Source organism: Mchenga conophoros, linkage group LG2 (genome assembly GCF_057382185.1).
Source record: "Mchenga conophoros isolate Kocher_MC1m ecotype Shallow Benthic linkage group LG2, M_conophoros_male_GT1.1, whole genome shotgun sequence".
In the NCBI taxonomy this organism is placed as follows: Eukaryota; Metazoa; Chordata; class Actinopteri; order Cichliformes; family Cichlidae; genus Mchenga; species Mchenga conophoros.
Window position 1 is genome coordinate 31370248 of NC_140527.1, and position 24130 is coordinate 31394377.

The following is a 24130-nucleotide window of genomic DNA, read 5'->3' on the forward strand; positions in this document are numbered from 1 at the left end:
CGTGACCTCCCGAACGGTGTTGAGCCAACCCGTTCTCACTCCCAAAGCGTAACATTTTACGCTAGGTGACAAATCGTCACCATATTACGTTTTCGGCTACCCACCACGTTCCTAAATGACGACCTCGGAAAAAGAGGAAATATGAGAACCGTCTGGACTGAACCTACACATGTTCGCTCTTATTCTTCAAATCGCTTAGAAACACGCTATTTAACATCATTAAAGTCCTGGATAAGGTCAGGAATAAGGTTATGGTCAGGGCTAGGGATAAGGTTAGGTTTAGGGCTGGAATACAGGGCTGGAACGTCTACTCCCGCGATAGCGTCATTGCACTGGATTCCAGCCATAACCCGCCGCGTACCATAAGAACGCCGAAGGTCTCCTTTCGCGTTCCTCAGGAACGCCGCGGGACGTGACAAAACGTCGACATGTTACGCCTCGGGAGTGAGAACGCTCTGGTTGAGCATATGTTATAAAGCTGTGAGTCAATGTACAAAAATGCATGTAATGTGTTTAATTATAGTCACGTCCATCAGCAGTAAGATGACACTTGTACATCGATGCATCATTCTAATAATGTCTACTCTAGTATAAGGACCGACTTTCCGCAAAAAGACTATGTCTACTTCTGATTTGTTGCTTATCTATATTTTAATGAACGTAGTTGCTATAAATCGGAAATAAATGATTGAAATTGCCATTTCAATTGCTTTTTTCTAACTGTGTGTGTGTGTGCGACTGTTGCAGCATTTGTCTTTTCTGTATAAAAACGGTCTAAGTATTTTCTCTGCCGCTGTCCATGGTTCTGAGCCTTGTCATTTGTATTCTGTAGCTATAATTGCTGATATTTCATGTACTGTTTAGTTTATTTTCATTATAATATACCGAGAACATAATTCGCTATTCCAATTTAGTGTATCGACAGGAGTAAACACTACCTTCATGCGATTTCTTTCTTTCTTTCTTTCTTTCTTTCTTTCTTTCTTTCTTTCTTGACTTGAAGTTTTATTCAAACGCGGATGTGAAGTTAAAAAGACACATGGTGTCACTGTTGGCTGGAAGAAAAAGAACATGCAGCACTCCACCCATCATGAATTCAGTTTTTTTTTTCATTTATCAGAAACGCTAAATCCTGGGACATAGTTCTGTATAAACTGGTGTGGACTATTGGATTTCTGACTGATTTGGGATACATATGTTGTTTCGCTCTAAATAGCCAGATAAACAAGCGGAAGACGTTTCATTTCAGAATGAGAGACAAAGGATTTTCAGGCCCGATCTATTGCCTTGCTACGTTTATTGTAACGATGCGCCTCGTAAGCGGGGATCTGAGTTATTCTTTTGCCGAAGAGATGAAACGCGACTTCGTTATTGGAAATATAGCTAAGGATCTCGGTATTGACCGTGGAAGTTTTTCTTCACGACAGGCCCGTGTTGATTTTGAAGGATTTCGTAAAATGTATTGCGACATTAACATTAGTACTGGGGATTTTACTACGATGGACAGAATTGACAGAGAGAACCTTTGTGGCAAGAAACCTTCCTGTGTGTTAAAAGCAGATCTAGTTTTGGAAAATCCGTTGGAGCTTCATCGTGTTAGTCTTCATATTCAAGACATAAATGACAACTCTCCACAATTCAAAGATCATTTAATTGAAATGGAAATAAGCGAGTTAGCAGAAAGGGGAAGTCGATTTCCAATAGAGCAGGCCCATGACGCAGATATAGGTCAAAATGCTGTGCAAAGGTACATCTTACAAAAGAACAACCATTTCATTTTATCAGTTGACAACAACAACGTCGATCTTGTACTGGAAAATAAACTCGATCGAGAAAAGCAAAAGGAGATTAATTTACTCATCACAGCTTTGGACGGTGGATCTCCTCAGAGATCAGGTACCGTAGTCATACACGTCACTGTGCTGGATGCTAATGATAACGCCCCAGTGTTCAGCCAGGCCGTTTATAAAGCCAGTCTGCCTGAAAACTGTCCTTTAGATACAGCAGTGATTAAAGTCAGTGCCACAGATGCAGACGAAGGAGTGAATGGAGATGTAACGTATGACTTCGGTCATATATCTGACAGCGATGATAAAGTTTTCTCTATTAATCCTAAAACTGGAGAAATTAAAGTGTGTGGTTTGATTGACTATGAAGAAAAAAGTTCTTTTGAAATGAAAGTGCAGGCTAAAGATGGTTTAGGGTTAACATCTTATGCCAAAGTTATAATAGATGTTATTGATAATAATGACAACTCGCCAGATATATACCTGAAGTCACTGTCAAATCCCATTCACGAGAATGTGCCACCTGGTACAGAGGTGGGAATCATTAACGTGCAGGACAAAGACTCTGAGAATAACGGGCAGGTCCGTTGCTCCATCCAGCAGGGTGTCCCCTTTAAGTTAGTTCCGTCTATTAAAAACTATTATTCTCTGGTGACCACTGGACAACTAGACCGCGAACTAGTGTCTGATTACAACATTACAGTCACTGCCACTGACGAGGGCTCTCCACCTCTGTCCTCTTCTAAAAGTGTTCAGTTATCTGTAGCTGACATCAACGACAACCCACCTGTGTTTGAGGAACAATCGTACAGCGCATCTGTGAGTGAGAATAACAAACCTGGCTCCACTTTATGTTCCGTTAGTGCTCGAGACCCCGACTGGAGACAGAACGGTACAGTGGTTTATTCTCTGTTAGCTAGTGAGGTGAACGGTGCCCCGGTGTCCTCCTATCTGTCTGTGAACGGAGACACGGGTGTGATCCACTCTGTGAGGTCGTTTGATTATGAACAGTTCAAGAGTTTTAAAGTCCACGTGATGGCCAGAGACAACGGTTCTCCTCCCCTCAGCAGCAACGTGACCGTGAGTGTGTTCATCTCAGATGTGAATGACAACTCTCCTCAGATCCTGTACCCCTCCCCGGAGGGCAACTCCTTCATGACCGAGCTGGTCCCCAAAGCTGCACACGGAGGCTCTCTGGTGTCCAAAGTGATCGCGGTGGACGCAGACTCCGGACAGAACGCCTGGCTGTCCTATCAAATAGTCAAATCCACTGATCCGGGACTTTTTACCATTGGTGTCCACAGCGGAGAGATCAGGACACAGCGGGACATTTCTGAATCTGACAGCATGAAACAGAACCTTGTAGTGGCAGTGAAAGATAACGGACAGCCCTCTCTGTCTGCCACCTGTTCCATGTATTTACTAATTTCTGATAACTTGGCTGAGGTGCCAGAACTGAAGGATCTGTCTTATAATGAGAGCAATTCCAAACTGACCTCTTATCTGATCATCGCGCTGGTGTCTGTGTCCACGTTTTTTCTGACTTTCATTATCATCATCCTGGGTTTGAGGTTTTGTCGCAGGAGAAAGCCCAGACTGTTGTTTGACGGAGCAGTTGCCATCCCCAGCGGTTATCTCCCTCCTAATTACGCAGATGTTGATGGCACAGGAACTTTACGCAGCACTTACAATTATGACGCGTACCTGACCACAGGTTCAAGAACCAGTGACTTTAAGTTTGTGACATCATACAATGACAACACGCTGCCTGCTGACCAGACTCTGAAGAAAAGTCCATCAGACTTTGCTGATCCATTTGACACTCTGGGTCAATCTATTGAGGTAAGACACTCACAAATCTTTCCTCTGGTTCCTACACTTTTTGTTGTGTTTCTTTTTGTTTTTTAAAAAAAATATTTGTAAGACCGTTGTTTATGTCTTTATCTTGCACAGGTAGTATTGTCGTTTACCATGAATTGCTTATCATATGATGAAAACTTTCATTCAGAAATACCTTACGGCATGTTGATCTCGACTATTTTTCTTTTTTCTTTACTTATCGTGTAACTTACATCTTAGTTTGTTATTTGCGGGTGCTATTTTTCGTAATTTTGTATATTGTTGTTACATGTTTTTCTGGGTCCTTGTGGCAAAAAGATTTAATGAAATAACTCATTCTTTAGCAAACTATACAGTATAAAACAATGCGGACTTATGCCATGGTTAACTTATTGTAATTGTTTGCTTTTATCAAAATAACTAATTCACACTATTGAAGAGCACGTGGCTGCGCGTATAGCAGAAACACATTTTGTATCTTTGCGTGGTTGGTCCTGCCAAATCTCAAATTAACTTTCTTTGGTGCTGAAATATTCCTCAGGGCCCCAGAGACCCACTCACTGTAATTGTTCTCTCTCTCCCCCTCTCTCTGTCTCCCTGTCTTTCCCTCTCTCTCGCGCGCACTCTCTCTATAGTTGTGCTCTTTCATTTAAATCGACGTCATTTCTAGTAATTGTCTGCGGCCATTGATATTATTAATAATATTGATAATAATTATAATAGACATTCGTGTTGTTACTTACTGAATTCTTTTTATTTTTGCCGAGCTCAGCTCTGAATATGAAGTAGTCAGGTATACCATTTTACATTGAGTGATTGTTAACCTGGTATTAGCGTAGGTAAAACAGTCTTAACAGAATTTTCTGTCAGGTTTATCTATGTGACCTTCAAAATAATAGCAATATCTACATAAAACAGTTTGTTTTTTCATTTCTTCTTCCTTTCACAACGATGAAGAAACATTAGCTTAATTGTATCTAGAACGTTCGGCCCGCAAATCAAATGCTCTTCAGTTCAGTTGTGTTCTGTGAACGAAGAACACAAGATGTGTTATATGATGAGCCTGTGTATAGGTTATGTGCCTGAGGTAAACGAATGACATTTTATCACATGTGTGTAGACATTTCTTGTTTGCCACTATATACACTCATTAATTGTTTGTAGTTACAAACTGATTATAAAATGGTTACTGGGGAGGTACTTGTTACTGTTCTTCATGCACAAGTGCTATGATGTTAATTGTCATCAGTAAATCGTGAAACACTATTTTTTTTCTTTTAGTTAGCGATTTCTCGTAGTTTTGGTGTTTTCAATTAGCTTGTGTTTTGAAACACCAATTCAACGTTTATTTAACGATAAGTGAACATGACTTGTGTTTTCAGACATCGACAAACATATTTAATCACCTAGTGTAAGGATAAAAGGCAACTCGTGGTGTCGCTGTTGGCTGATAGCACACTGACACACACACCACTCCACCCACTGCTACTACACAGATGTCGACTGTAATTCCCTGAGAACCAGTTACGTTTGCAGACATGTTTCTCCGTGTTTCATCGTGATATTACACTTTGGATTGTTGAATCGTTTACGAATCACGTTGTTGTTTTTGCTCTGGAAAGTGCATCAGAAGCACTGCGGTCACGTTTTTGTATCAGGATGGGAGACAAAGGATTTTCAGGGTTAAGACTGATTCTCCGGTCTGCTTTGTTTGTTGTAACGCTGCGCCTGGTTTATGGGGACCTGAGTTACTCTATTCCAGAAGAAATGAAACGAGACTATGTCATTGGAAACGTCGCGAAGGACCTCAGTGTTAATTTTGGAACCTTAGCTTCACGACAAGCCCGTGTTGATTTTGAAGGATCTCGGAAAAGGTACTGTGAAATTAATATGAGAACCGGAGATTTGATCACATCGGAGAGAATTGACAGGGAAAGCCTTTGCGGGAAGAAACCTTCTTGTGTTCTAAAAGTAGATCTGGTGTTAGAAAATCCTTTGGAGCTTCACCATGTAAGTCTGCATATTCAAGATGTGAACGACAATGCACCGCAATTTAACGAAAATTTGATAAGAATGGAAATAAGGGAGTCAGCAGAGAAGGGTAACCGCTTCTCAATTGAAGAGGCCCATGACGCAGATATTGGTCAAAATGATGTGCAAAGATACAGCCTACATAAGAACGACAACTTTATTCTGGCTGTTGATAGCAATAGAGTTGAACTTGTTCTACAGAATAAACTTGATCGAGAGAAACAAAAGGAGATTAATTTACTCCTCACAGCTTTGGACGGTGGATCTCCTCAGAGATCCGGTACCGTAGCCATACACGTCACTGTGCTGGATGCTAATGATAACGCCCCAGAGTTCAGCCAGGCCGTTTATAAAGCCAGTCTGCCTGAAAACTCTCCTTTAGATACAACAGTGATTAAAGTCAGTGCCACAGATGCAGACGAAGGAGTGAATGGAGATGTAGCATATCAGTTTGGCCATGTGTCTGACAACGACATAAATGTATTTTCCATTGATTCCAAAACGGGAGAAATTAAAGTAACTGGTGTAATTGACTATGAAGAAAGAAGTTTTTTTGAAATGAGGGTAAAAGCCAAAGATGGTTTAGGACTAACATCTTATGCTAGAGTTTTAATAGATGTGACTGATGTAAATGATAATACACCATTTATATACCTGAAGACACTGTCAAATCCCATACCTGAGAATGTGCCACCTGGTACAGAGGTGGGCATCATTAACGTGCAGGACAGAGACTCTGAATATAATGGACAGGTCCGCTGCTCCATTCAGCAGGGTGTCCCCTTTAAGTTGGTTCCTTCTATTAAAAACTATTATTCTCTGGTGACCACAGGGAAACTGGACCGTGAACTAGTGTCTGATTACAACATTACAATCACTGCCACTGACGAGGGCTCTCCACCACTGTCCTCTTCTAAAAGTGTTCAGTTATCTGTAGCTGACATCAACGACAACCCACCTGTGTTTGATAAGCAGTTGTACAGCGCATATGTGAGTGAGAATAACAAACCTGGCTCCACTTTATGTTCCGTTAGTGCTCGAGACCCCGACTGGAGACAGAACGGTACAGTGGTTTATTCTCTGTTAGCTGGTGAGGTGAACGGTGCCCCGGTGTCCTCCTATCTGTCTGTGAACGGAGACACGGGTGTGATCCATGCTGTGAGGTCGTTTGATTATGAACAGTTCAGGAGTTTTAAAGTCCACGTGATGGCCAGAGACAACGGTTCTCCTCCACTCAGCAGCAACGTGACCGTGAGTGTGTTCATCTCAGATGTGAATGACAACTCTCCTCAGATCCTGTATCCCTCCCTGGAGGGCAACTCCTTCATGACCGAGCTGGTCCCCAAAGCTGCACACGGAGGCTCTCTGGTGTCCAAAGTGATCGCGGTGGACGCGGACTCCGGACAGAACGCCTGGCTGTCCTATCATATATTCAAATCCACTGATCCGGGACTTTTTACCATTGGTGTCCACAGCGGAGAGATCAGGACACAGCGAGACATTTCTGAATCTGACAGCATGAAACAGAACCTTGTAGTGGCAGTGAAAGATAACGGACAACCCTCTCTGTCTGCCACCTGTTCCATGTATTTACTAATTTCTGATAACTTGGCGGAGGTGCCAGAACTGAAAGATCTGTCTTATGATGAGAAGAATTCCAAACTGACCTCTTATCTGATCATCGCGCTGGTGTCTATGTCTACGTTTTTTCTGACTTTCATCATCATCATCCTGGGTTTGAGGTTTTGTCGCAGGAGAAAGCCCAGACTGTTGTTTGACGGAGCAGTTGCCATCCCCAGCGGTTATCTCCCTCCTAATTACGCAGATGTTGATGGCACAGGAACTTTACGCAGCACTTACAATTATGATGCATACCTGACCACAGGTTCAAGAACCAGTGACTTTAAGTTTGTGACATCATACAATGACAACACGCTGCCTGCTGACCAGACTCTGAAGAAAAGTCCATCAGACTTTGCTGATGCGTTTGAAGATCTCGAAACTCCAATAGAGGTAGGATGCTGAAATAACTGGGTTATCAAAATCGCAGTGTTTTGTTATGTCTTTAAGTTTTTACATTTATAGTATTGTCTTTGAAGTCCATCAGATTTTGCTGATGCATTTGAAGAATCAGATGCGTCTCTAGAGGTATGACTTACTTACTGGCGTTAAATTTATAAATCTGTTGGGGATAAATTTGCACCTTAACCAATCAAACTTTCTTGTATAGATATTCGGAATCTTTTTTAGGTTTTTAATTCCATATATTTTATTTCATTTAATATTAATGAAAGCAGTCATATTGTAGTCAGATACTGCCTTAGTAGAAACAGTGTCCTTAAATCTATTTTTATGTCACTATAATGCATTTTAATTTTCTCTTCTGAACTATGAACTTCAGCACGTGTATTAGAAGCTGCAATTCATTACACAATAGAAAGATTTAGGGGAATGATAATTAAGAAAAAAACATTCGGCTATAGAAATGGAAAAAGAATTGACTTTATTTGTCAGGTTTTACTTTTTCCAAGTCCAGAATTAGAAATGAACTTTTCCCATTTCAAAAGATGTATTAACCATATAATGCCAGAGAGAGACTCCAAAGTGATGGAGTCTTTCTCTGGCATTATACTGTTAATAGAAGTTAGTAATAGATATCAAAAGCACAAAATTCTATGCAGAAGATATTGCTGATATATGAACTATCATAATTCAGATTGACATGTTAAAGTTCAAATTGCTGTTTGTTTGGTTTTCTTAGGTTCTTAACTCAACAAATTAAAAAACAACAAAGTAACAAACACTCACCTTTCCATGGACTTCATAACCTTCCACCAGGTTGAAAAAGTGTCATCACCCTGTCCTTTAGAGATTCACTTACAGTACAAGAATGCTTGTTGTTTTTAAAATCTACGGTATTATTCAGATGGTAATTCTCAATAGTAATCATGGGTTATTTCCTTTCCAATGAGGTTACATTTGCCCGTACTGATAAATGGACCCTCACGAATTAGGAAAACACTTGATTAAGCTCAATATTGTCATTCATTTTATTTCTCTGATGAATATTTGCCCTGGCTTGTGATTTGTGGATGATATTTAAAGCTTCTTAAGTTGATTTTTCATGTTTTTATACTTCTTACTCTACCCGAAGAATAGTGCTTATGTTTGTATTTACTTTACTTATGCATTTTCCATTTTTTTAGGGAGAATGCGCACCAGTGAAATGGTAATTGAACGTGGACGTTACTGGGACTACTAATTTTCTTTTGTAATTAATGTTTTTACCAGTCGAAAAATGTTGCCTACCCAGATCGGTATTAAAATATAAATTGACAATACATTTAGCTGTAACCCCCCCCCCCCCTTTTTTTTTTTAAGAAGTGTGCTGTGTGTGCTGTGGTCATAAAGGAAATCAATGCGTTGTCTGCAAGTTAAATATTTCACGTGCAGACAACGCATATGAACTCAGAGGGTCGCTGTTTACCAGCAGTGGAAACATACCTCCATCCATAGCTCTTGGTTTGTTAGTGTTAATGCAGTCTTGTCATTGTCAAACTGTCCCTTTGGGTGTGCTTTTGTCCACCATTCTCTGGAAATATTTTCGATTATAACTGATGTGAAAAGAGCGCACTTGTTGTCGCACTGATACAGTTTGGACTGTTAAACGTTTTCGAGTGTTTTTCTTTGTATTTTTTGTCCAAAGATGGCACACAGTAGAAATTCGGTGGCGGGCCTGCTATACAGCTTTGCTTTCTTTCTTCAATCCTTTCTCTTCGGCTATGGAGATGTGAGCTATTCTTTTCCAGAGGAAATGAAGACCGGATCTGTCATAGGAAATGTAGCAAGGGACCTCGGACTGAACGTGGGGGAATTATCTGTTCGAAAGGCCCGCATTGACAGCGATCTGAACCGTAAACGGTATTGTGACATAAATCCAAGCACTGGCGATTTAATTGTAGCTGAGAGGATTGATAGAGAGGCTCTTTGTGGCGAAAAGGCATCTTGCATCCTCAAATCTGAATTGGTCTTAGAGGCGCCACTTGTGTTACATCGAATTTCATTACAAATACAAGATATCAATGACAATCAACCTGTTTTTGCGAAAGACGAAATAAAAATAGAAATCAATGAATTGGCTGTAAAGGGATCCCGTTTCCGTATTTTGGAAGCACACGATCTCGATATTGGACAAAACGCTGTTCAAAGATATGTGTTGCAGACTAACAGTTATCTAGTGCTGAAAATGCAGACTAAATTAGATGGAGGCAGATTTGCTGAACTAGTGTTGCAAAAGGAATTGGATCGCGAGGAACAGCGGGAATTCCGATTACTGCTTACTGCATTGGATGGGGGCAGTCCTAAAAGAAGTGGCACGACTACCGTGCATGTAATTGTCTTAGACGCTAACGATAACGCTCCGGTTTTTAGTCAACCTGTGTATAAAGCCAGTCTTCCTGAAAATTCTCCTTTATATACTGTAGTGGTTAAAGTGGCTGCAACTGATGCAGATGAAGGTCTAAATGGTAAGGTGACTTATGAGCTAAGTCGTATATCAGAGACTGGCAGAAGAGCGTTTGATTTAAATCACATCACAGGAGAAATAAAGGTAATCGGACCTTTGGATTTTGAAGAAGAGTCCGTTTATGAAATGCGTGTAGATGCTAAAGACGGATATGGTCTTACCTCAGACTCAAAAGTAATAATTGAGCTGTCAGATGTAAATGACAACCCACCTGGGATTAGTTTAAAATCACTATCTAACTCCATACCCGAGAACGCGTCACCTGGTACAGAGGTGGGAATCATTAACGTGCAGGACAAAGACTCTGGGAATAACGGACAGGTCCGCTGCTCCATCCAGCAGGGTGTCCCCTTTAAGTTGGTTCCGTCTATTAAAAACTATTATTCTCTGGTCACCACGGGACAACTGGACCGCGAACTAGTGTCCGATTACAACATTACAATCACTGCCACTGACGAGGGCTCTCCACCTCTGTCCTCTTCTAAAAGTGTTCAGTTATCTGTAGCTGACATCAACGACAACCCACCTGTGTTCGAGGAACAGTCGTACAGCGCATATGTGAGTGAGAATAACAAACCGGGCTCCACTTTATGTTCCGTTAGTGCTCGAGACCCCGACTGGAGACAGAACGGTACAGTGGTTTATTCTCTGTTAGCTGGTGAGGTGAACGGTGCCCCGGTGTCCTCCTATCTGTCTGTGAACGGAGACACGGGTGTGATCCACGCTGTGAGGTCGTTTGATTATGAACAGTTCAGGAGTTTTAAAGTCCACGTGATGGCCAGAGACAATGGTTCTCCTCCACTCAGCAGCAACGTGACCGTGAGTGTGTTCATCTCAGATGTGAATGACAACTCTCCTCAGATCCTGTATCCCTCCCTGGAGGGCAACTCCTTCATGACCGAGCTGGTCCCCAAAGCTGCACACGGAGGCTCTCTGGTGTCCAAAGTGATCGCGGTGGACGCAGACTCCGGACAGAACGCCTGGCTGTCCTATCAAATAGTCAAATCCACTGATCCGGGACTTTTTACCATTGGTGTCCACAGCGGAGAGATCAGGACACAGCGGGACATTTCTGAATCTGACAGCATGAAACAGAACCTTGTAGTGGCAGTGAAAGATAACGGACAGCCCTCTCTGTCTGCCACCTGTTCCATGTATTTACTTATTTCTGATAACTTGGCTGAGGTGCCAGAACTGAAGGATCTGTCTTATAATGAGAGCAATTCCAAACTGACCTCTTATCTGATCATCGCGCTGGTGTCTGTGTCCACGTTTTTTCTGACTTTCATCATCATCATCCTGGGTTTGAGGTTTTGTCGCAGGAGAAAGCCCAGACTGTTGTTTGACGGAGCAGTGGCCATCCCCAGCGGTTATCTCCCTCCTAATTACGCAGATGTTGATGGCACAGGAACTTTACAAAGCGCTTACAATTATGATGCGTACCTGACCACAGGTTCAAGAACCAGTGACTTTAAGTTTGTGACATCGTACAATGACAACACGCTGCCTGCTGACCAGACTCTGAAGAAAAGTCCATCAGACTTTGCTGAAATGTTTGATAATCCAGATGAGTCTGTAGAGGTAGGACATGTTTTTTTTTAAAAATAATCTAATTTAACGTTGCAGTGTAATGTTATGCACTTCAGCTACTTTCTTCTCAGTTTTTAAACCTTTTAGAGGTGTTGATTCATAGGAAGGCATTCACTGGCACGCATTTTCTTGATATTCCTTTTTTCGGCACAGCCCTTTTGAAGTGACTGATGTGCACGTTTTGTTTCCAAATGTCACTAGTTATGCAGTTATTTTACTGGCTTTTGCCATTTTAAAAAGATATTAAATGATTAAAAAATATTTTACGATTATTACTTGTCTGCAACTTGTTGAATTATAACTTTAGTCATGTTTAAGTGAAAATTGTCAGTCATCACAAATTGACATTCTGAAATACTGAGTGGTCAATAACATTTATCAATTTAATTATCAGTTAATTCTCTGTAGGACAGTGTGCCTAATACGTCCATTGCTTGCTGTTAGATGTGAAGTTCCACTAGTCAGTTTGATATTTTGAATGTAATTCGTGTAATCACGAGCTCGTTAAACTTGTACTTATGCTACAGATGAAATGTTTTAAAAAACAATTTTAGTACATTTATAGAAACTGTTGTTAAGTGATGTTTACTAACTACGTTTAACACACGGCACATTTACTTAATTAATGGAAAAATAAACAAATTCTCTCTCAAATTTCAAGACCACTTAGAATATTGATTAATTTTGTCCGTGTAAATTGTGTGTCTACTGCAAACGCCTATTAGAGGTTGTAGTTCCAGGCGTTTTTTAATCATCAAACAATAGACTAAATGAAATTATTATTCTTTTATTCTTCGTTAAAAATTTCTTTCACTCATTTTCTATGCCCTATGATTAAACATCCTGTTTTTTTCTTTTGCGGGACTTTAGATTCTCCAATAAATATTTGTTTTTTAAAAATATAGAACTAGTGTTATTTTAATGTGTTTTTAGAAAAGTCCATCATGTTGTCACTTTCAGAAAATTTAAATGAGGGAAGTATGTATGTCTTTTCCTCACCCTTGAAGCGCTGTCTGTGGTGCTGAATGAAACTTTGTGCTTTTTTGTACTTTAACACAAAATCAAAGTCCAAACTTGCAGGAAAAATCGGTTTCTTTTGTGAATTAAAATTGGCAACAAAACGATTACGGTGGTCGTTGTGGCTGTAACTGTGGCATTTTATACTAGCTTATAACATGTTTATTTGTAATATCTCAAATTAACTCACAGCGTCGCTGCTCACTAGCAGATGTGAAGAGGTTCAATTCCCCACCCACTACCAACGAAGATATTAGTCTAAAACTAGAGCTACCATTGTTGTAGTCGCGGTATACGCTGTTTTTTTATTACTTTGTGTAATATTCCCAGCGGAAGGGGCATTTTTGTATTCGTGTCATTTTGGGTGAAAAAATGGCCCTAAAAAGACAAGCCTCGCTCTGTTTTGTGTTCGGTTTTGCTCTGTTTTTCGAGATAACCGCTGCGGACCTCAGCTATTCTGCACCGGAGGAGATGAGACCGGGATCCATTGTTGGGAATATTGCCAAGGATCTCGGCCTGGAAGTAGCAAAATTGTTCACTCGTAAAGCCCGGATTGATACAGAGGAAAACTACCAGCATTACTGCGACATTGACCTCAAGACTGGAAATTTTGTCATCAGGGAGAAGATTGACAGGGAGGAGCTGTGCGGGGAGAGGCTTTCGTGCATGCTTAAATTTGAATTAGTCGTGGAGAGCCCTTTGGAGCTGCACCGTATTTCACTGCTTATTCTGGATGTAAACGACAATTCACCAGTTTTCCCCAAAGATACAGTTAAGTTGGAAATAAGAGAATCAGCAGATAAAGGAGCTCGATACCGCGTCAATGAAGCACATGATGTAGATATTGGGCAGAACGCAGTCAAAGAATACAGTTTACAAAAGAATGACCATTTTGTTTTATCTGTTCGAGAAGATGCTGATGGGACTAAGAGCATCGAGCTGGTGCTAGATAAAGAGCTAGACCGCGAAAAGGAGCACGATTTAAATTTCATCCTGACTGCAGTCGATGGTGGAAATCCACAGAGGTCAGGAAGTGCCGTTATACACGTTACTGTGTTGGATGCTAACGATAACGCGCCAGTGTTTGACCAGGCCGTTTACAAAGCCAATCTACCTGAAGATTCAAATCTTAACACTTTAGTTGTAATTGTAAGCGCAATTGATGCAGATGAAGGAGTGAACGGAGAGGTGTCGTACGAATTTAATCGCATCACAGAAAAAGCTAAAAGGGTTTTTTCACTGGACAGTAAAACAGGAGAGATAAAGGTCACAGGAATGCTTGATTTTGAGACAAATTCAAAATATGAGATGCGTATAGAGGCCAAAGATGGTTATGGGCTTTCATCCGACGCTAAAGTAATGATCGATATCACCGATGTTAATGACAATGCACCAGTAATATATATAAAGTCACTAATGAACCCCCCTGCAGAGAACGTGCCGCCTGGTACAGAGGTGGGCATCATTAACGTGCAGGACAAAGACTCTGAGTATAACGGACAGGTCCGCTGCTCCATCCAGCAGGGTGTCCCCTTTAAGTTGGTTCCGTCTATTAAAAACTATTATTCTCTGGTGACCACAGGACAACTAGACCGCGAACTAGTGTCTGATTACAACATTACAATCACTGCCACTGACGAGGGCTCTCCACCTCTGTCCTCTTCTAAATGTGTTCAGTTATCTGTAGCTGACATCAACGACAACCCACCTGTGTTTGAGGAACAATCGTACAGCGCATATGTGAGTGAGAATAACAAACCGGGCTCCACTTTATGTTCCGTTAGTGCTCGAGACCCCGACTGGAGACAGAACGGTACAGTGGTTTATTCTCTGTTAGCTAGTGAGGTGAACGGTGCCCCGGTGTCCTCGTATCTGTCTGTGAACGGAGACACGGGTGTGATCCACGCTGTGAGGTCGTTTGATTATGAACAGTTCAGGAGCTTCAAAGTCCACGTGATGGCCAGAGACAATGGTTCTCCTCCTCTCAGCAACAACGTGACCGTGAGTGTGTTCATCTCAGATGTGAATGACAACTCTCCTCAGATCCTGTACCCCTCCCCGGAGGGCAACTCCTTCATGACCGAGCTGGTCCCCAAAGTTGCACACGGAGGCTCTCTGGTGTCCAAAGTGATCGCGGTGGACGCGGACTCCGGACAGAACGCCTGGCTGTCCTATCAAATAGTCAAATCCACTGATCCGGGACTTTTTACTATTGGTGTCCACAGCGGAGAGATCAGGACACAGCGGGACATTTCTGAATCTGACAGCACGAAACAGAACCTTGTAGTGGCAGTGAAAGATAACGGACAGCCCTCTCTGTCTGCCACCTGTTCCATGTATTTACTTATTTCTGATAACTTGGCTGAGGTACCAGAACTGAAGGATCTGTCTTATAATGAGAGCAATTCCAAACTGACCTCTTATCTGATCATCGCGTTGGTGTCTGTGTCCACATTTTTCCTGACTTTCATCATCATCATCCTGGGTTTGAGGTTTTGTCGCAGGAGAAAGCCCAGACTGTTGTTTGACGGAGCAGTTGCCATCCCCAGCGGTTATCTCCCTCCTAATTACGCAGATGTTGATGGCACAGGAACTTTACGCAGCACTTACAATTATGACGCGTACCTGACCACAGGTTCAAGAACCAGTGATTTTAAGTTTGTGACATCATACAATGACAACACGCTGCCCGCTGATCAGACTCTGAAGAAAAGTCCATCAGATTTTCTCGAGGCGTTTGGGGAGTCGGACGACCCTCCCCAGGTAAGAAAAGACTGAAATAAGCTTCTTTTTGAGAAACGTGTGATGTCAATCTCTACATGATATTTGCCAATTTCGAGCAACCGTCTATTTCAGTTACATTTTTTTAAATGCTATTATATCAAATGTTCTTAACTAACATTCATCAAAGGCAAATGTTTAGTTAACACCCCATTCACAATTAACTTGCCAGAACATATTGTCAGAAAATACTCAACGATTATTATTATATTTTTAATCTTCTTATCTATCAGATCAGTTTTCTTTTAGGTGTTGTTGCTCCAGTGGCATCAATTTACTGTTTTATCTAATAACTTAGTATGTTATATGTCAATTAGAAATAGTGGAATTATATTGTTTTGTCTTCCTAATATTTTTCTCATTGAAAGATGAAAAAGTTGAACTGTCTACTTACTTTTTAGAACCCCATCCCTTCTTTAAGACGTTACTTGTTTTCCTTTCAGCAATGGTTCATCTTCAGATTAATTATTATTGCACTCTCAGTAGATAATTATCTGAGTAATAACTCACTTTGAACACATACTGTAAGGCCATAAACAGACATAAGAAAAGCCAAAAGGATTCTCCCAGAAAGCTTTAGTTCATCTGTTTATGGAGAAATGTTTAAAACAATAGTCATTGTGCTTTCAGAGGAGGATCATTGGTTAATACAAGTATATTGTGTTTCTTTTTTGGCAAGTCTGCTAAAATTGCCCTATAGCTACATGCATCCCTTGAATAGTTTGATTCCAAGTTAGTGCAGTTTTCCAAGTTTATTAAAGTTATGTTTTAACTGCGACCAACAGTAATGTGCATGCTCTTTGGACTAGAGGTGCTGCCATATGACTAATGATTTGTTACTTTTACTTTTCTTCATTTAAAATGTTGTAACATACTGACAAAGACTGTATTTTTCTTTTATACAAACTGAGCGTAAGGACTTGTTTGAGTAGACTCTGTCCATGGTGCTGAACACATAGAAGGCAACCATACGGAAAGCAATTTGGAGACAAATTTTACATGCTGCTATTTTCATTAAAATTTACTTGCAGAGAAAATGTTAAGTTTAATCGCAGTTTAAGCTAAATAACACAATATTGCAATTTTGTAGATAAATGCTAAATACTGCGTTCACTGGCGTTAAAACAACGTTATAAGTGTGCACTGCAACATGGTTTTACTTACTTCCATCACAGCACTTAACAAATTCTTTGATCCTAGCAGAAACTGTGGCTGTAGTTACTTGCTTTAATGAAATTAATACAATTTAACATATTAAGGTGCTTAATTGTGTTTATATGGGAAATAGTTGCATGACGTCATTAACCTGTCAATCTGGTATTTTACTTGATGTTCTGTCTGAAATGAACACATCGTGTCGCTGTCTACCAGATTACTTTGAAACATTGTAACGTCAACGCCATCGTCTCCACCCATTGTTCCTGCGCTTTGTGTTGGAAGGAACCATTGGATTGCAGTGCTGATTTCTGTATTTGGATTTGTTTAATTCACTCCATCGCAAACGCGTTCGAGAGGTGAACTAACTCCGTTGTATCTTTTCTTTGCTGGCGGATGTTTCTGTTTTTGTAATTATGGAATACGGTGGATTTTTAGAACCTGGCCTGATTACCCTCTTTGTCGTCTGTATACTTGCGCTGCAATCAGTGTGTACTGAAGTAAGCTATTCTATCCAAGAGGAGCTGAAACCAGGAACTGTCTTTGGAAATATAGCTAAGGATCTCGGTCTGGATATTACTACATTGTCATCTCGCAAGGCCCGTGTTGACGCAGAAGGAGATAACGAACGATTTTGTGCCGTTAGTTTACAAACGGGAGATTTGAGCGTTGCCGAGCAGCTTGACAGAGAGAGTCTTTGTGGCACGAAATCGTCATGCATTTTAATCCAGGAACTTGTACTGGAGAATCCTTTAGAACTACATCGTATAAATCTACATGTTCAAGATATAAACGACAACTCTCCACAATTCAAAAGAAATTCCATTAAAATGGAAATAAGGGAGTCAGCAGAAAAGGGGACTCGTTTCCGAATAGAGGGCGCGCACGATGCGGATATAGGCAAAAATTCTGTTCAGAGGTACAGTCTACAAAAAAATGATAACTTTATTTTAATGGTTGATGCAAACAACGTCGAGCTTGTTCTTGATCACAAACTCGACAGAGAAACACAGCGAGAGATTGATTTACCTCTCACAGCTGTTGATGGTGGTTCACCACAGAGATCAAGCACTGTTATGATACATGTCACCGTACTGGATGCTAATGATAATGCTCCAGTATTCAGCCAAGCCGTCTATAAAGCCAGCATACCCGAAAACTCTCCTCTTAATACTGTAGTGGTTAGAGTCAGCGCTACAGATGCTGATGAGGGAGTGAATGGCGAGGTGTCCTATGACTTTGGCCACGTGTCAGATATCGATGAAAAGGTGTTTTCTATTGATTTTAAAACTGGCGAAATCAGAGTAATTGGCGCAACTGATTTTGAGAAAAAGAATGCATTTGAACTGCCAGTCATAGCCAATGACGGTCTGGGATTAAGTTCGTCTGCAAAAGTTTACATAGAGCTAACTGATGAAAATGATAACGCCCCTGTAGTTTATTTAAAATCACTGTCTAATCCTATACCCGAGAACGCGCAAACTGGTACAGAGGTGGGCATCATTAACGTGCAGGACAGAGACTCTGAGAATAACCGACAGGTCCGCTGCTCCATCCAGCAGGGTGTCCCCTTTAAGTTGGTTCCTTCTATTAAAAACTATTATTCTCTGGTGACCACAGGACAACTGGACCGTGAACTAGTGTCTGATTACAACATTACAATCACTGCCACTGACGAGGGCTCTCCACCTCTGTCCTCTTCTAAAAGTGTTCAGTTATCTGTAGCTGACATCAACGACAACCCACCTGTGTTTGAGGAACAGTCGTACAGCGCATATGTGAGTGAGAATAACAAACCTGGCTCCACTTTATGTTCCGTTAGTGCTCGAGACCCCGACTGGAGACAGAACGGTACAGTGGTTTATTCTCTGTTAGCTGGTGAGGTGAACGGTGCCCCGGTGTCCTCCTATCTGTCTGTGAACGGAGACACGGGTGTGATCCACTCTGTGAGGTCGTTTGATTATGAACAGTTCAGGAGTTTTAAAGTCCATGTGATGGCCAGAGACAACGGTTCTCCTCCTCTCAGCAGCAACGTGACCGTGAGTGTGTTCATCTCAGATGTGAATGACAACTCTCCTCAGATCCTGTACCCCTCTCCGGAGGGCAACTCCTTCATGACCGAGCTGGTCCCCAAAGCTGCACATGGAGGCTCTCTGGTGTCCAAAGTGATCGCGGTGGACGCGGACTCTGGACAGAACGCCTGGCTGTCCTATCAAATAGTCAAATCCACTGATCCGGGACTTTTTACTATTGGTGTCCACAGCGGAGAGATCAGGACACACCGGGACATTTCTGAATCTGACAGCATGAAACAGAACCTTGTAGTGGCAGTGAAAGATAACGGACAGCCCTCTCTGTCTGCCACCTGTTCCATGTATTTACTTATTTCTGATAACTTGGCTGAGGTGCCAGAACTGAAGGATCTTTCTTATAATGAGAGCAATTCCAAACTGACCTCTTATCTGATCATCGCGTTGGCATCTGTGTCCACGTTTTTCCTGACTTTCATCATCATCATCCTGGGTTTGAGGTTTTGTCGCAGGAGAAAGCCCAGACTGTTGTTTGATGGAGCAGTTGCCATCCCCAGCGGTTATCTCCCTCCTAATTACGCAGATGTTGATGGCACAGGAACTTTACGCAGCACTTACAATTATGACGCGTACCTGACCACAGGTTCAAGAACCAGTGATTTTAAGTTTGTGACATCATACAATGACAACACGCTGCCCGCTGATCAGACTCTGAAGAAAAGTCCATCAGATTTTCTCGATGCGTTTGGGGAGTCTGACGACCCTCCCCAGGTAAGAATACCACGTTGACGTCATTACACCTACGTCATTCAAAAAAAATTCAACCCTTCTTCGGAAACACATCTTCGGTGTTACTTTCTTTTAATCAAATCAACTATTTTCATAAAACTTTTTTTTCATGGATGAAAATATTGTATATTACTGTACTTATGAACTTGAGTTAGTAAAGCTCCGAATAACATCATTAACCAAGAATTTTACAAAAAATTCGTCGTTTTTGTTTTAATATCAGTTCATGTCATTGGCCTTATTTCAACTGAATGAATATATTAATTAATTAATTAAGAAAAAAGAAACAAAAAATCACAGAGATAAACGATACGAAATCCTGCAGATTGAATACTGGATTTTTCACTGTGGATGTTCCTAAGGTTCAACTCTTAGTTTGGTAGAGCGAATACCTGTAAAGGTTTGCCTTCATACATCATAAAACTCCGTTCTGTTTGTTGTGATTATTATTAGAATTTTTTCTTGAATTTACTCACAGTCAAATATGTTGTGTTAATTATTCAACGAAATTCTGCAGTTGGATTTACCCATTCGTTAAAAATAAATAAATAAATAAATGAATTAAGCAAAACAAAAAACGTTGCAGAATAATTTAATAGAATAATGAGAAAAAAATGTTTTTTCCTTCATAATAGTTTCGACTTTTGTTACAGAGCTGAATTCGGTATTCAGCGACTCATTCTTTTAGGCTGAATTTTTGCTTGGATGTTGTTTCAGGTTCACGCTTTCAGTTAAGAGTTTTTACAGGTTTTTGCTCAATTACATTTATAAACAAGAAATACATGTTTGTAGCAACAGTATCAAACAATGTAGTACTACATTTTATTGCTAACGTACCGTGGGGTAGATGGCATTGAACAGATAAAACAGAACCGAATTAATCAATAGAAAGCGCCTTTTGTCATCTGCCATTCTTCTCGGGATGAAGTCTCTTTCGATTAGCTAAGTTTCTTGCTTTTCGTCAACTTGAGGCTATTTTGTAGTCCTTGTAGGATGCAGCGAGTGTCGCTGTCTACCAATCGAAAATTGTAAAACAGGCTACAGATGAGACAATCAAGCGTCTCCACCCACAGTGTTAAAGCTTATTGTTTGCCACTGCACTGTACTCCTTGAAGTACTCGCACATGAACACATGATTTTGTGTTTCTGAGGAATGCTGACCACCTCCTTCTTTTTCATTCAGTTTATTTTTTGAGTGATGGCATATTTCGTGTTTTCGGTGAACCTTGTCTGCACTTTCATGTGTTTTCTTCTGGCAGTAGAGCTGTGTTGTGGCGATGTGAGCTATTCTTTCCCCGAGGAAATGAAACAAGGATCGGTGATTGGAAACATAGCCAAGGACCTTGGGCTTCAAGTAAGCAGTCTTTCCGCTCGGAAGGCTCGGATTGCTCTCAAAGAAAACCGTAAACGTTACTGCGAGATAAATGTTGATGCTGGAGAACTGGTTGTTGGTGATCGGATTGATCGTGAGGAGCTATGTGGAGCTAAGGTTTCTTGCAATTTAAAATGTGAACTAGTACTCGAAGATCCACTCGAATCGCACCGGATATCTTTGCAAATTCAGGATGTAAATGACAATCCACCAGTTTTTGTTAAAGACGTCGTTAAATTGGATATTGGTGAATTAGCTCCGAAAGGTTCTCGCTACAGAATAAATGCAGCACGCGATGCAGACATAGGACAAAATGCTGTTCAGAATTACATTTTGCAAAGGAATAATTATTTTGCTCTGAACGTACTAACGAATGCCGTCGGCACAAAATACAGCGAGTTAGTTTTAGACAGGGAATTAGATCGTGAAGAGCAGCAAGATATGGCTTTATTGCTGACAGCTGTCGATGGTGGCAATCCTCCGAAATCAGGCACAGTAGTCATTAACATCACCGTACTGGATGCTAATGATAACGCCCCAGTTTTCACTCATACAATCTATGAGGCTTCTCTTCCTGAAAACTCCCCTATAGATACAGTAGTTGCAACAGTGAGTGCTACAGATGCAGATGAAGGAGTTAATGGTGAAGTAACATATGAATTCAGCGGAATAAGTGATATAGCAAAGGAAATATTTTCTTTAAATGAAAATACCGGAGAAATTATACTTGCAAGAAATGTTGATTATGAAGAAGAGTCGAAGTTTGAAATGCTAATTGAAGGGAAAGATGGTTATGGCCTTTCTACAGAAACAAAAGTTGTAATAGATATAACTGACGTCAATGATAACGCCCCAGTCATCCATATCAGTTCGTTATCAAACCGCATACCCGAGAGCATATCATTGGGTACAGAGGTGGGCATCATTCATGTGCAGGATGCAGACTCTGGGAAAAATCAACAGGTCCGCTGCACCATCCATCAGGGTGTCCCCTTTAAGTTGGTTCCTTCTATTAAAAACTATTATTCTCTGGTGACCACAGGACAACTGGACCGCGAACTAGTGTCTGATTACAACATTACAATCACTGCCACTGACGAGGGCTCTCCACCTCTGTCCTCTTCTAAAAGTGTTCAGTTATCTGTAGCTGATATCAACGACAACCCACCTGTGTTTGAGGAACAATCGTACAGCGCATATGTGAGTGAGAATAATAAAATGGGCTCCACTTTATGTTCTGTTAGTGCTCGAGACCCCGACTGGAGACAGAACGGTACAGTGGTATATTCTCTGTTAGCTGGTGAGGTGAACGGTGCCCCTGTGTCCTCCTATCTGTCTGTGAACGGAGACACGGGTGTGATCCACGCTGTGAGGTCGTTTGATTATGAACAGTTCAAGAGTTTTAAAATCCATGTGATGGCCAGAGACAACGGTTCTCCTCCTCTAAGCAGCAACGTGACCGTGAGTGTGTTCATCTCAGATGTGAATGACAACTCTCCTCAGATCCTCTACCCTTCCCCAGATGGCAACTCCTTCATGACCGAGCTGGTCCCCAAAGCTGCACACGGAGGCTCTCTGGTGTCCAAAGTGATCGCGGTGGACGCGGACTCCGGACAGAACGCTTGGCTGTCCTATCAAATAGTCAAATCCACTGATCCGGGACTTTTTACTATTGGTGTCCACAGCGGAGAGATCAGGACACACCGGGACATTTCTGAATCTGACAGCATGAAACAGAACCTTGTAGTGGCAGTGAAAGATAACGGACAGCCCTCTCTGTCTGCCACCTGTTCCATGTATTTACTAATTTCTGATAACTTGGCTGAGGTGCCAGAACTGAAGGATCTGTCTTTTAATGAGAGCAATTCCAAACTGACCTCTTATCTGATCATCGCGCTGGTGTCTGTGTCCACCTTTTTCCTGACTTTCATCATCATCATCCTGGGTTTGAGGTTTTGTCGCAGGAGAAAGCCCAGACTGTTGTTTGATGGAGCAGTTGCCATCCCCAGCGGTTATCTCCCTCCTAATTACGCAGATGTTGATGGCACAGGAACTTTACGCAGTGCTTACAATTATGACACGTACCTGACCACAGGTTCAAGAACCAGTGACTTTAAGTTTGTGACATCATACAATGACAACACGCTGCCTGCTGACCAGACTCTGAAGAAAAGTCCATCAGACTTTTTTAAAACTGTTGAAGATTCTTTGGACCCCCTGGAGGTAGGCTTTGTGCTTTTGAATCCGAATTAAGTCACTTGTTCATGTTCCTCAGTGTTCAGCAAATTGATATCAATAGTGGTGAAAGTCTATAATATTCCACTGTTGATATGCTAATTTTATTTTATTTTATTTTTTTAAATAGGGCTGATACAGAAACAAAAACTAAAAAAAATGTCTTAACTTTGAACTGGTCTTGAAACTTAACGGCCAGTCTCAAACTTTCAGTTATTCTTTTGTGTTTTTTAAAATGGGGATATGAGATAACATATCCATATAGTTTCTCTTGTGGCTTTTTGGTTTAGAATAATTAAAGACACCTTATATCTGCTCATTCAAGCGCTGTTTTTTCTTCTCAGTACTGTGTTTGAATGCCACATTTCTTGTTGAGTTGTCACTTAAATCTAGCAGTAAATATAGTGTATATTTGAATATCTTTCTAATCACTTAACTAGTATGAGATTCGATTGACATCAAATTCATCTACAGCTGAATATATATACAGCTTTAGTCCAAATAAATTGCAGTCAGCGTATTGATGTATCCCTTGTAAAGTGTACAGTTCAATTTTTGTTTGTTTTTAATTTTGGTTGAACCGTTATATTACCCTCCCTCGTGTAATTCTTCAGTGCTGTCACCAATGCCCATATTATCTCCCAATGAGCATTTGGAATGCTACTGCTGTTGTTTTTATTATTCTGATTTCACCATAGTCGCAAATAAGACCGCTATTTTTTATTTTTTTATCATTACGTTAATTTGTCAGTATTCAACTTCGTATGACAGTTTCTTCAAGCATGGCCCTGCTGCCACGCAGGCGTTGATGTGTATATGTCCATGTTGGTGAAGCTAACTTAGATTAACCTTCTCCTCTTTTGTTTTAACTACGTGCTTTCCAAACATGCCAACATTAGTACGTACAGCAGAAATCTCCTGCCTGAAGGTTATGTGCTCATAAAATAAAATAAAATAAAATAAAATAAAATAAAATAAA

The 24130-nt window shown here is 41.0% G+C and overlaps 3 protein-coding genes across 9 annotated transcripts in view; all 3 read left to right on the top strand.

Annotated features, from left to right (window-relative positions):
• Positions 1 to 24130, top strand: part of LOC146582302 (protocadherin gamma-A11-like) — a 113626-nt gene that overhangs the window by 15089 nt on the left and 74407 nt on the right. Inside the window, exon 1 of one of the 3 annotated variants that reach the window (XM_085294961.1) lies at positions 11633 to 11763. The exons of the other annotated variants lie outside the window; for them this stretch is intronic. The gene's annotated coding sequence lies outside the window, so the exon portion shown is untranslated. Of the gene's footprint in view, positions 1 to 11632; positions 11764 to 24130 lie in introns of those variants that run through there. 3 annotated transcript variants of the gene reach the window in all.
• Positions 1 to 24130, top strand: part of LOC146582303 (protocadherin gamma-C5-like) — a 292403-nt gene that overhangs the window by 4989 nt on the left and 263284 nt on the right. For 2 of the 5 annotated variants that reach the window (XM_085294789.1, XM_085294893.1), the window contains exon 1: positions 5152 to 7670. The exons of 2 other annotated variants lie outside the window; for them this stretch is intronic. In XM_085294789.1, the coding sequence (XP_085150915.1) occupies positions 5286 to 7670 (2385 nt within the window). In that variant the 5' untranslated portion in view covers positions 5152 to 5285. Of the gene's footprint in view, positions 1 to 5151; positions 7671 to 13040; positions 15553 to 24130 lie in introns of those variants that run through there. One more of the 5 variants, XM_085294756.1, reaches the window with a different exon arrangement.
• Positions 1022 to 5041, top strand: LOC146582304 (protocadherin gamma-A12-like). The gene is made up of 2 exons (XM_085248688.1): positions 1022 to 3629; positions 5009 to 5041. The coding sequence occupies exons 1-2, from the start codon at positions 1251 to 1253 to the stop codon at positions 5039 to 5041; spliced, it is 2412 nt and encodes an 803-aa protein (XP_085104814.1). The 5' UTR covers positions 1022 to 1250.